The following is an 11422-nucleotide window of genomic DNA, read 5'->3' on the forward strand; positions in this document are numbered from 1 at the left end:
GTTCAATCTCCTGTACTAGGAAAAAACAAAACTCTGGTGAATTTAAAGTGATTTTTCACAGAACCTGCAGAATCCAGAAGTTGCTAGAAGTTGTTAGAAAATGACATGTTAGGTGACTTGACCAATTCAAGCAGGGTGTTACAGAGTCAGAACCAGAGCCAAATTTGCTGGCTGTCCAGGGCTTTTTCCCTGTGCCATGTGTACATGAGGAATTTTTTCTTTGTTAGTTCCATCTTAGTTCAGGGACCTATAAAGCCCCATTATTTCACTGAAAACCAATCCTTGTTTTCACATAGTGAAGGTGAAGCGAGGAAAGGTGGGTTCCTCAGTCTTGCGGGAGGAGGTGACTGGAGGGCTGGAGAGGGCCGGCTCTGGGCAGGGCAGGGGGTACTGCAGCGAGGCAGGGTGATAATCCCTCCCTTCCACGAGGCAGGGTAGTAATAATAATCCCTCTGTGGTCAGCGGTCATGTAGGGAGGCAGCAGTGGCGCCTCCTTCACTTCCGCCCTGTTTCTGAGCATGGCCTCCGTCTCAGTGTTCCTGGAGGGCTGGAAGGAAGTAACTACTGAGAGGTGTCAGTCTCTTACCACTCACTTTACAACTGTCAAGCAGAAATGGTTGGGCGGGGACGCAACTCAGCGGCACACGCACCTGCCTGGCGAGTGCAAGGACCTGAGTTTGATTCCCGGTACAAACAAAACAAAACAAAACGAAACAAAACAGAAATGGTTGTTTTCAGTGTAGGAAATAGGAATTAAACTAGTGTTGTTCGGAAAAGAAAGCGCAGTGATTATTGGTATGGTGGGTATAGATCATACAAGTTGTAAAGGAAACTATTTTTTTTACAGGTATGGAATAGCCAACAATTGCATTTTGTTTCTGTGCTGAGGACTGAACCCAGCACAAACATGCTAAGCAAATGTTCTTCTGCCACTAAGCTACATACCTAGCCCATAAATTGCTTTTTTTTGGCAGTACTGGGAATTGGGCCCAGGGCCTTCATACCAAGATACAACCCAGCCTCGTTTTTATTTATTTTTTTTTTAATTTTGAGAAAGGATCTTGCTAAATGGCTAAGTTGCCCAGGCTGAGCTCAAATTTGAGATCCTCCTGCCTCAGCCTCCTGGAGCATTAAGTTGGGAAAACTTAAGTGAGAGTGCTCACTGGTTTTTTCTTTTCTTTTTTTTTTTTTTTGAAACAGTGTCTTGCCACATAGTTCAGACTGGCCTTGAGCTCATTATGCAGCTCAGGCTGGCCTTGAACTCACAGTGATCCTCCTGACTCAGCCTCTCAGTGCTGGGATTATAGATGTGTACCACCACATTCAGCTGCACTCTGCTCTTTTTTCTTTTTTGTTTTTTTGAGACAAGGTCTCCCTTTGTAGTTCAGGCTGGCTTCAAACCTGTGGCAATCCTGCTACCTCAGCCTCCTGAGTGCTGGGATTGATTATAGGCATGTGCTACTACACCCAGCCATTTCAATAATTTCTTTGTCTCTTGTATACAAACCCTTTCCACTCCCTAACTCCCTAGGTAGAGCTAATTGCTTATGTTTTCATATAAGCAATTAGTTTTATATATACTATATCATCTATCTGTCTATCTATCTATATCTTTTAAAATGGCATTGAGTTACTTGCTTATACTCTTTGCTTCTTAAAGTCAGGGATTATGTCTTACTTTTATATCCTTCTCACCTAAATATGTTTCCCAGCATGTAGTCAACATTTCATTAATATTTGTTAAATTGAGCCAGGTGTGGTGGTGCATGCCTGTAATCTCAGCACTCAGGAGGCTGAAGCAGGAGGATCATTGTGAGTTCGAGACCAGCCTGGGCTACAAAGTGAGCTCATGGGCAGCCTGAACTGCATAGTGAGACCCTGTCTCAAAAAGACAAAAAAAACCCAAAACTGTTAAATTACTTAATATGTAATTAAATACAATACAGTTGAAATGTTTAAAAATTATATTAAGGGAGTTATATAAAAGAAGGCTTTTGATAATATGATTATCTCTTTATAAGAACTGTGTACTTTTTTTTCTCTTAAATCATGCTATTACATGAATTTCTATGCATTAAAACTTTAGAGTTGAATGAATGGGAGGAAGAATAAGTTACTTCTTTTTGTGCTACTTCTGCCCGAAGTAGGGTTCTGAATGAAAACCTTGGTCAGTTCTTTAATAAAGCATGTAGACAACATAAAGGAATGTGAAATTAACTTGAACAAATATTAATGTAATAATCAGTATATTGTTGTATTTCATCTAGCAATTCTGGGCCCTAAAGACAGTTTCAAAGCATGAACTCTTTCCTACCTGGGTGTCCCAGTACCTTTTGAGACTGAAAAGGTAAAGTCATCTGATCACTTCAGAAATCTATATGATGTGTTATTTTATCATCGTCAGCCTAGCAGGTTCCCCTCGTCCTTCCCCATCCCAGCGTTTCCTTGGTAACCTCGGCCGCTGTGCCCTGGCAGAAGCTTCTGGGTAAGAGCTCACCTGTGCAGAGAGCACGTACCTGCCCCACCTCCACACAGCAACCCAAGTGCCCGGAGCTCGTGCCCAGAGCGCTGAGAAGCTGCTTAGCTTCCTCCAGTGTGTGTTTATTGTCCAGTGTTGTACAATTATAAAAAGTACTGTTTCACGACTCATGATGAATCAGAAGCCGCTTCCACTAAGGAGTTGTAGGGGTCGGTAGTTGAAGGGTGAAGGAAACCACAGAGTGTGCTGGAATAATTTAATGGTGTCCGAGGGCTCTTTATAAAGGGGACCCTGAGGAGTCAAGAAAAAGTTAAATATGTTTGGAAAACTACGTTTAAGATAAATTTTTTTAAAAAAATTGCTTAGAATGGAAGAAAGCTTGGTATTGCTTAAAATTAAACAAGGTAGTATTTCGTACATTGTTTAATGAGACTTAGCACTAATATAGCAAGCAATATAGTAAGCAGTATGTTATTATATTTCCTTTCCTATTCGCCTTTCAAACGCTGGCTCAGTGTGTTATTTGAATTTGTAATCATTATTTTTCTTGTGAAATAACTTCCTGTTGTGGGAAAAATATACATATAATTTGGGGAGATGGTGATCACTGTTGGCCTTTGTTTCACTCATTTTCAGTAACATGAATGACTCAGATTCTGAAAGAAGAGAAAGAATGACAAGTGAGTAATCTTTCTGGTTTTCTTGACTTTGAGGATTGTCATATAAAAGCAACATGTATTGAAAACCAAAAGTGATTACTTATGAGGGCTAAGTTTCGTGTTGTTTTTTAGCTATAGAAAGTCTGTGAGTATTTTAGTTGAGCTGAAGGGTCAGATATGAGCTTCCTAATTTCAGTACAGGGCTCTTTTTCTTTCTTTTCTTTCTTTTTTTTTTTTTTTTGTCTTTTTGAGACAGGGTCTTGCTCCACAGTTCAGGCTGGGCTTGAGCTCATTTTGTAGCCCAGGCTGGTCTGGAACTTGCAATGATCCTCCTGCCTCAGCCTCCCCAGTGCTGGGATTACAAGTGTGCACCACCACACCTGGCTAGTACATGGCTCTTAAAAAGGCAGCGTAGGATAGCGCCACTCTGGATAAGTTTGCATACTCAGGGTAAAATAACATCTTTTACAAAGATGGTGGAGTGGCAGGGAAGGTGACCTGGGGACCTGGTGAGAGGAACACGGGTTTGGGACTATGGCTGACACAGTTCATCTCTGCCACTTTTTAACTGGATAATCTGAGAAATACTTCACTCTCCAACTCTCAGGATCCTTAGCTGTATTGAAACGGGGATATTTTACAAGAATTTTGTAAAGATGAACAATAATATATATATATTTATTTATTTATTATAGTCCCTGGGCTGTAATACACATCTATTAAATGATAGCATATACAAAGAAATCATTTTTGTGTATTAATTTTCAGTCTACCATGTAACTTCATACTTGTGTTGGAGAGGGAAAAAGTGAAAGTTATTTCTTCTTGTAATGTAGATTCGAATAAGACCAAATAAGTTAAACAGAAAGACCTAAGCCTTTGAGTACTTCTGGGTTAAGACTTGCTTCAAGAGCAAGTGGGCAGCCGGGTACAGTGCCATGAGCAGTACCTCTAACACCAGATACTCAGGAGGCTGAGCATTACATTTAACTGATCTGTAAATGGAGCCATATAAAACTGCACAGATTTCTGTAACAATGTGTACCGAAGATATGGAGTTAATGAATAATGCAGGCATGAAGAAATAGACGTTTAGAACAGGGTACAGCTGAGTGAAGTCTGAGCCTGCAGTTCCTGCTAGAGCAGGAACCATATAAAGACTCCATATACACTTTTTGTGTTTTTATTTTAAAGGAGTTTTTAAAACAAATTTTCTAAAATTTTGCAGTGTAATCACACAGAAAGAGAAAAAAAATCCCCATATTACCATCATCAAGTGAGATTGCTGGTCACATTTTGATGCATTGATATCCAGTCTCTTTTTCCTGTGTGTTTTGATTAGAAAAAAAGGTGGCAGCAGTCATACTAGGGTATAATTTTCCTTCTTTCCTTTTTTCTTGTGATGGTGGGTATTAAACTCAGCATTCCTAATCCCTATAGTATAATTTCACATCTTTTTTTGTATAAAACACTTCTTTTATTGAGTTTTTTTGGGAATCTGATACATCTCCACTGTATAACAATTGAGCCATTAATCTTGTAGCTTCATCAACATTAACTGGTTCATTTTCATGCTGCTGCTGCTGCTTAATGGCTCTTCAGCAGAGCTTCAAGAGTAAGCATTTTTGAGAAGTGTGCAAGTTCTTTCTGCATGTTTACAAAAGCATTACTCATTCTGCAAACTTTTTCTGCGTTCACAATGTTTATCTTCTTAAGATTAGTGGTAAATGGTTTTGCTTTGTTTTTGGATTTAAAGTTTTTTTGGCTGGCTATGTGAAATACATTCTTGTACTTCTGCCCTCTTAATTTATTCTTGGCCATTGTCGTTGGTGTCCACGTGCAGCTGCTCAAGCTCCTGGTGATGCCATCTGCACAGGGCCACATCTTTTTTTAAAACTAAGGATAAATTAAGCTTATTTTTGCAGTTCATTCATATAGAACATGCATTTTGCAATTTCATTCATACAGAGCGTGTGTGTATGTGTGTGTGTGTACACTCACGCTGGGAATACAACTCAGGGCTCTGTGTATGCCAGGCAGGTGTTCTGCCACTGAGCTAACCGCACCCCTATAATGTACTTTTAGCAGCTACATAATTTCTTTGCAAATATATGTAATATTTTTCTTGACCATTTTCCCATTATGTGATGTTTCCAGTTTTTCCTTAATGCAAATAATGTTTTTTATGTTTCAAGTTATTTCCTTAGACTATATTCCTAGAGGAATAGAATGAGTAATCATAATGCCCTCAATCTTGGGATTATTGTGCCGGCAGATCTTTGAAACTACATTGAAATGGAACAAGTATGTTCTCTTCGTTCTAGTGACATGGAAAGCGCTGCTGAGAATCATGTCACTGGTTTCTTCAGAAGTCTCTTGGGCCAGTGGGAAAAGCATATCTCTTCCTCATCTAGTTCATAAAAGATTTTAGAAAAGGCACATCAAAAATAATGGGAGTTGCTGGAATTTTTCGAAGTGGACCACTATTGCACTACTTTTTTTTTTTTAATACTAAAAATCGTGTATCATTGTCAAAAATACAAATGTAGAATCAGTTTTGTCAGTGCCCAGGCCCGTCTGCCCCCAGGCAGCAGGAGCAGCAGGCAGTGTCTCCGAGTCACTTTGCCCGGCTCACGAATGGTAAAGGCACTGTTGTCTTTCACCCTGCACGCTGGTGACGGGGGCTAATTCAGATGAAGTACGTACTTTCTTCATGCTTTATGAAGTGCTTAGTAAAGCAAAAATGAGGAAAACACCAAATTAATTATGTACTGAAGAAGATACAACAAGGTACAAATAATGTTCAAAAGTTTTTGTAGTGCATAGTAAATATTCAACATTGTTTATGAACATTTTTTCAATTTAAAATTGGCGTATAGTGATATTTCGGACAGTTTTAAAGATTAACTAGTTTCACTGGTGATGTTATCTGATCTATGTTGACTCAGTAATTTATTGTTCTAAGATGTCCTTTCTCCCTGGTTAAAGCTGTTAACCCTAGGTATGTGCTAAAGAACTGGATGGCTGAGTCTGCCATACAGAAAGCAGAAAGGAATGATTTTTCAGAGGTGAGGTGGTTTATTTTTATTTCAAATGTACTGTATTTTAAGAACATTTATTGACAAACATGTTCAACTATACTATTGGCAGAAGCAGCTTCGCAGATTTCTCTCTGCCTGTCCTCTCTTTATTCATTTATCAGTGAATCATTTCCTCATATTAGCTACTAATATTTTAATGTGTTTAAATTTTTAAGTATTTTTATCTTAAATACTCATAAATGCATTGAACGTTTTAGTATCTGACTCTGTCGGAGTCTGCTACTAGTTGTTTGTGTTTTGGCATTTTTGGTTTCAGTCTCTTTTTGAAATCCAGTGAGGATGGATTTCATCCATCCTAACCCTAATTTGAGGATGTAGCTCCCCAGAGGAATTGGCATTTACTTCTACCAGGCTAGACTTAGTATTTGCTTCTACCCTAGCACTGCCAACCATTTTAAATTAATCTTGACAGTAATGAAGACAAACTATAGGTACATGCATTAGCGTGGATACATTTCACGTAAGACATTAAGCAAAACAAGCAGATGGGAAAGAAATTCATACCATGTGTTACCATTTAAATATAGTATAAAAACCACCCTAAATCATCAGTACCATGCACTGGGACTTCAAGCGTATTGGAAATATTTTATTTCTGAAGCTGAATAGACGATACACACATGCTCATTATATTACTCTGCATTTCTTCACTACCTAAAATCTTTCATAATTAATTACTTAAAAAATGCATCACAGGGACTAGGGATGTAGCATGTACGTGCAAGGCTGTGGATTAAACTCTTAGCACTGAAAAAAAGAACGCTGAAGGTAACGTGATCCTTATGACGCTGCCGCTTTCCTGTCCGGAACCAGACTGGACTTCCCTGCTGACCTTGCCCCTTTTGTTACCTCCCAGTCGGTTCTTGTGATCAGATCGATTGGTTTTCAGCAGACCAAAACAAAAAAGGCCACTGATTTTGGTGGAAGGGAAAAGGCTTTACTCAAATCTGGCTCCAAGAACAGGGAGGCCTCCTTTGCCTCAAATCGCCAGGAACAGGGCTGTAAGGAGCAGGGCGGAGAGGGAATACAGTGACAGGCAGACATCTCCAGGCTTGCTGTCTCCCTCCCAGACCTTCCCCTCTCTCCCTTTCCAGTGGAGGGGAAACCGGACCCCAGATTCCTGGGCCAGCATCTACGTATTGCTTCTGGGCTGGGGAGATGCAGGAGTAATGCTTTGTACCCTAGGCCTGAGGAAGTTTGGAAAATCCACTTCTCTCTAAAGGAAAAAATAATCTAACTTTTAAAGTGCCATGTTGCTGTGTCAGTTAGATTTACAGCGTAACTCTTACTTAGATCATTACAAAGTGATGCAATCATACGCATAGGTTACCAGTGCTCTTCCAAGCTAAACAGCTTATGTGCATATGCGCACTGCATTTTTATCCAGGACAAAACTTCAACATTTGTGGTAGGAAAAGACTAAGATCTTTTTTCTGAACTTTGGGAAGCTTTCCTGTAAAAACAAAATGAGCTTTTTAAAAAACCACATTTTAGAGTACCTAATTTAAGCAAGAACTAGATTGAAAAAAGAAAAAAAAAAAAAAAACAATAGCAGCTTATTACAGAGAAGCAAGCAACTCTTTTAGCTTCTCTTAAAACTGTTAGCATTAGAGCTGGGCGTGGTGGTGCTCACCTGTAATTCCGGGCTGAGGAAGGAGGGTTGCTGTGAGTCCAAGGACAGCCTGGGTTACCTAGTGAGTTCAAAACCAGCCTGGACTACCTAGTGAAGCCCTGTCTAGAAAAACAAAACAAAACAAATCAAAACAAACAGACTGTTAGCATTAGTCCATATAAACCAACCCATTAGCAGACCAGGTGAGTTATAGCTATTAACTCTTTACATAGTATCCTTGCTTTAACTGGATACTTTAAAATGTGGTTTTTAAAAAAGCTCATTTTGTTTTTATAGGAAGGCCTTGCAAGGTTCAGGAAAAAAGATCTCAGATTTTTCCCACCACATATGTTGAATTTTTTTTCTGGATAATATTTATTTATTTGAATTCTCCTTGGGGCCGGGGATGTAGCTCTGCGGCACAGCGCCTGCCTGGCAAGCGCAAAGTCCTGAGTTTGATTCCTGGTACCTAAATAAATAAATAAATAAATAAATTCTCCTTATACAAATTACTGACTTTAGGATATCTCAAAATTATGACCAAATACAAGCCTCATTCACTTTAAGACTTATATCATTTACAGCTCATTTTTTTTATCTGGTTGACCTATACTTTAACAAGTCGCCATTTCTAGACGTTTACTGTTGCTTTAGAATAGTTACTCTCAGACTTATTAAAGCATCAGATACCTTTTGATTTTATTTCACAGGGTATTATGTATACATATATTAACAACCTGTGAAATACATTTCATAATCTGAAGTACGTCATCATTTACAGATTTTAGGAAGACAAGCATACTTGAATTTATACTTAGCAAATGTCTTTAGTATTTGAATTTGATTATAAACAGTTCAAGCATTTTATTTACATACCCATCTAATTATATTTTTAACAGTTATGTCTAACTTTCCTACAAAACGTAAGACATCAGACAAGCATAGCTCACTGTCTCGAGCCGTTTCTTTGCTGAGGAAATAAAATCTTTTAAGAGTTGTTATACTTAAGGTCCTATATACACAAATATAATCCAGGTTGGCTAATTTAGGCAAAATATATGTTTGAAGACAACTGTATCTTTCAAACTTTTGCTTAAGTCATATGAACTAAAAGACATTTGGGTTATGTTTTCTTAATTAGTGAACATTTTTGTTTTTAAAGTAATGGGTACACTTTACAAACCCAAGAATATAACATATAGTACATCTACACAATCTTACATAAAACACAAACTTAGATTTACTTTTATCATTTACTTTTTTTTTTTTTTTTTTGGTTTTTTCTCCGGTACCAGGAACCGAACTCATGACCTTGTGCTTGCCAGGCAGGCGCTTTGCCGCTGAGCTAAATCCCCAGCCCTATCATTTACTTTTAAAAGTTGTAATATTGGTATGATTTGTTTTACAGTGGTGAGCAATTATTTAACCTTAAATTTGCGTATCTGAAGGTAGATTTCTGGTTGTAGAAAGGAGAGAGATTTACATCTCCTGTCCCTTTAATCTGAGCTTGAGTTTCCTCAAGTCTTTGCGCCATAAGGGAAAATAGGTTTTAGTAAGCTTAAAGAGCTCTTATGCCAGATTTAAGACATTTTCCACTGTATTAAGTTTTAGACTCATCTGGTCAGAAGTTTACACATTCCATCCTGATTCTGTTGCCCAAGGCCTCTGGAGTGGAAAAAGATGCGAGTTTAGGAAAATGCCTCCCCCTGGGCAGAGCACAAAGGCAAGCTCTCTATGGCCCAGTTTGTCCATTCTCCTTGCTGAGGAATGGAGGTGGCAGAAGAGACAGAAGCCGATTACAAGCAGACTGGAAGTTCTGACAAATATTTTGAAACACCCAATTTAGAATGAAGCAAGGTGCTTAGCCAAAATGAAGGGAACAAAGTGTACTCTCCACTATATGGGCCATGTGCTATACCAGTCGAATCCCTTTTTCTAAGTCAAAGGTGACCGAAACCTCTGTAGGAAGCTACAGGGTAACACAAGTATTTTCCATTCCTCAGCAAGGGCCAGCAGAGATCTCCAAGACACCCCAGTGTCTCTAGCCTCTTAAAGTCTTCTAATCCAAACCTGTCACATAATTTAAGAACCTCAGACTCCCACACTGGCTCACAAAGAAGCCCCAGAATGGCCCAGAGAGCTCCAAGATGATTTCCCCAAAGCCCCAGATGGGGTCATAAGAACCAGAGAACAAGGAAAGGGAAGGCTCATACCAGTATCTCTGCATGACGGATCCAAGCCTCCAACTGGACGCTGCCATAGAGGGCGTTCCTATCCTGCAATGGGAAACTCCCCAGCCACACTAGGTGCTCGGTCAGGTCTTAGAAGGGGCCAGTTGTCTCAGGCCTTGCATACATGTGGCAGAAGGGGCACAGCTCCAGTGGCTCCCTCATCATGGCATCCTGTGCATAACCAGTCCCGTTGGTATGTGGTATGTGGTTTCTAGACGGTATGGAAGCCTCATTGCCCAATCTAAATATTCAAGATGGTTATCAGAAGGAAAAGATAAGAGAAACCAAAACAAGTCAAGCCAAATCAAACCAAATGAGAACTCTAAACGAACAAAAGAAACACCTGGAACTTCTTTTCTACTGTTCAGTCTCTTCTCAGTCAATAACCGAAAATGATCTGTGCTAGATCCAAATGGCTCGAAACAGTGAGGATACTTACCTCTCCCCAAATGGCGCAGCCGAGGAGCCTAAGAATGTCCGAAATTATATTCCAATAGCTCAGTCAGATGAGGCACTTTCCAGTGTGAAGCCAGGCAGAGCCTACAGCTCCCCAAACGGCATTTCCTTTCACCAACAGAAGTGTTTACAGACAGCTGCTGCCATGCATGGGAAAGAAGGGAGAAATTCTAGGGTGCAAGTGTCCTGGGCTGCTAGGATGTCCTTAGAGTCCAGGCCATGGGTTCAGGTGGCTAGAAGCTGTCAGTCTCTTTTGCAAATTACTTTCCCAGTAGGACATCAGAGACCAATGTTATATCCTCCCCATGAAGAAGCTTAGAAAAGTGGCTTGTCTACAAAAGAAAAAGAACTGAACATTCGAAGTTCTGTCTTGCCCTAGCATTTACACTTTTTCTGTTTTAATTTCCTCATAGCCTTAGGTTCATTCTCCACACCACGCACCTTGTAGTTGCTTCTAATGCATCAGTGTTGGCGTGTGAGCAAAACTATTTTTGCTATTTCTATTTGGAGCTTGCATTCACTTTTTATTTCAGAACATCAACTAGCCTGACAATTTTAGGTTTTTGTTTCAAAAAAATGGAAATACTTTTAAATGTAATTTTTTATGGCATTAAGGAAAAAGCAAAGGAGAGAAAGATTTGTCAGCATTTGTCACTGCATTTATCTGAGCTGGAGGTTTTTTTAAATTTTTTTTTTATTTTAAAGAGTAAAAGAAGGATAACAGTAATGGGGGGGCTTACCAAATTACAGACAAAGTGGTAGGAAATTATCAATGGTTATTGTTTTACATATTGTTATCTACAAGATAGCTTCTCAGGAAAACAAATAGACAAATAATAGTGAGTTACAGACAAAAGAGGTAGGAGATTATCAATAGTTGTTGT

The 11422-nt window shown here is 39.3% G+C and overlaps 1 protein-coding gene and 1 pseudogene across 1 annotated transcript in view; one reads left to right on the forward strand and one right to left on the reverse strand.

Annotated features, from left to right (window-relative positions):
• Positions 1-11422, forward strand: part of LOC102005618 (UPF0061 protein ETA_18310-like) — a gene marked incomplete at its 5' end in the record, with an annotated part of 44248 nt that overhangs the window by 29750 nt on the left and 3076 nt on the right. Inside the window, 3 exon segments of the mRNA XM_005386894.2 lie at positions 2268-2347; positions 3116-3159; positions 6127-6206. Of these exon segments, the coding sequence (XP_005386951.1) occupies positions 2268-2347; positions 3116-3159; positions 6127-6206 (204 nt within the window).
• Positions 3456-6120, reverse strand: LOC102005282 (annotated as a pseudogene).

The sequence above is a fragment of the Chinchilla lanigera genome, unplaced genomic scaffold, assembly GCF_000276665.1.
Source record: "Chinchilla lanigera isolate Chin_1 unplaced genomic scaffold, ChiLan1.0 scaffold00028, whole genome shotgun sequence".
Taxonomy (NCBI): domain Eukaryota; kingdom Metazoa; phylum Chordata; class Mammalia; order Rodentia; family Chinchillidae; genus Chinchilla; species Chinchilla lanigera.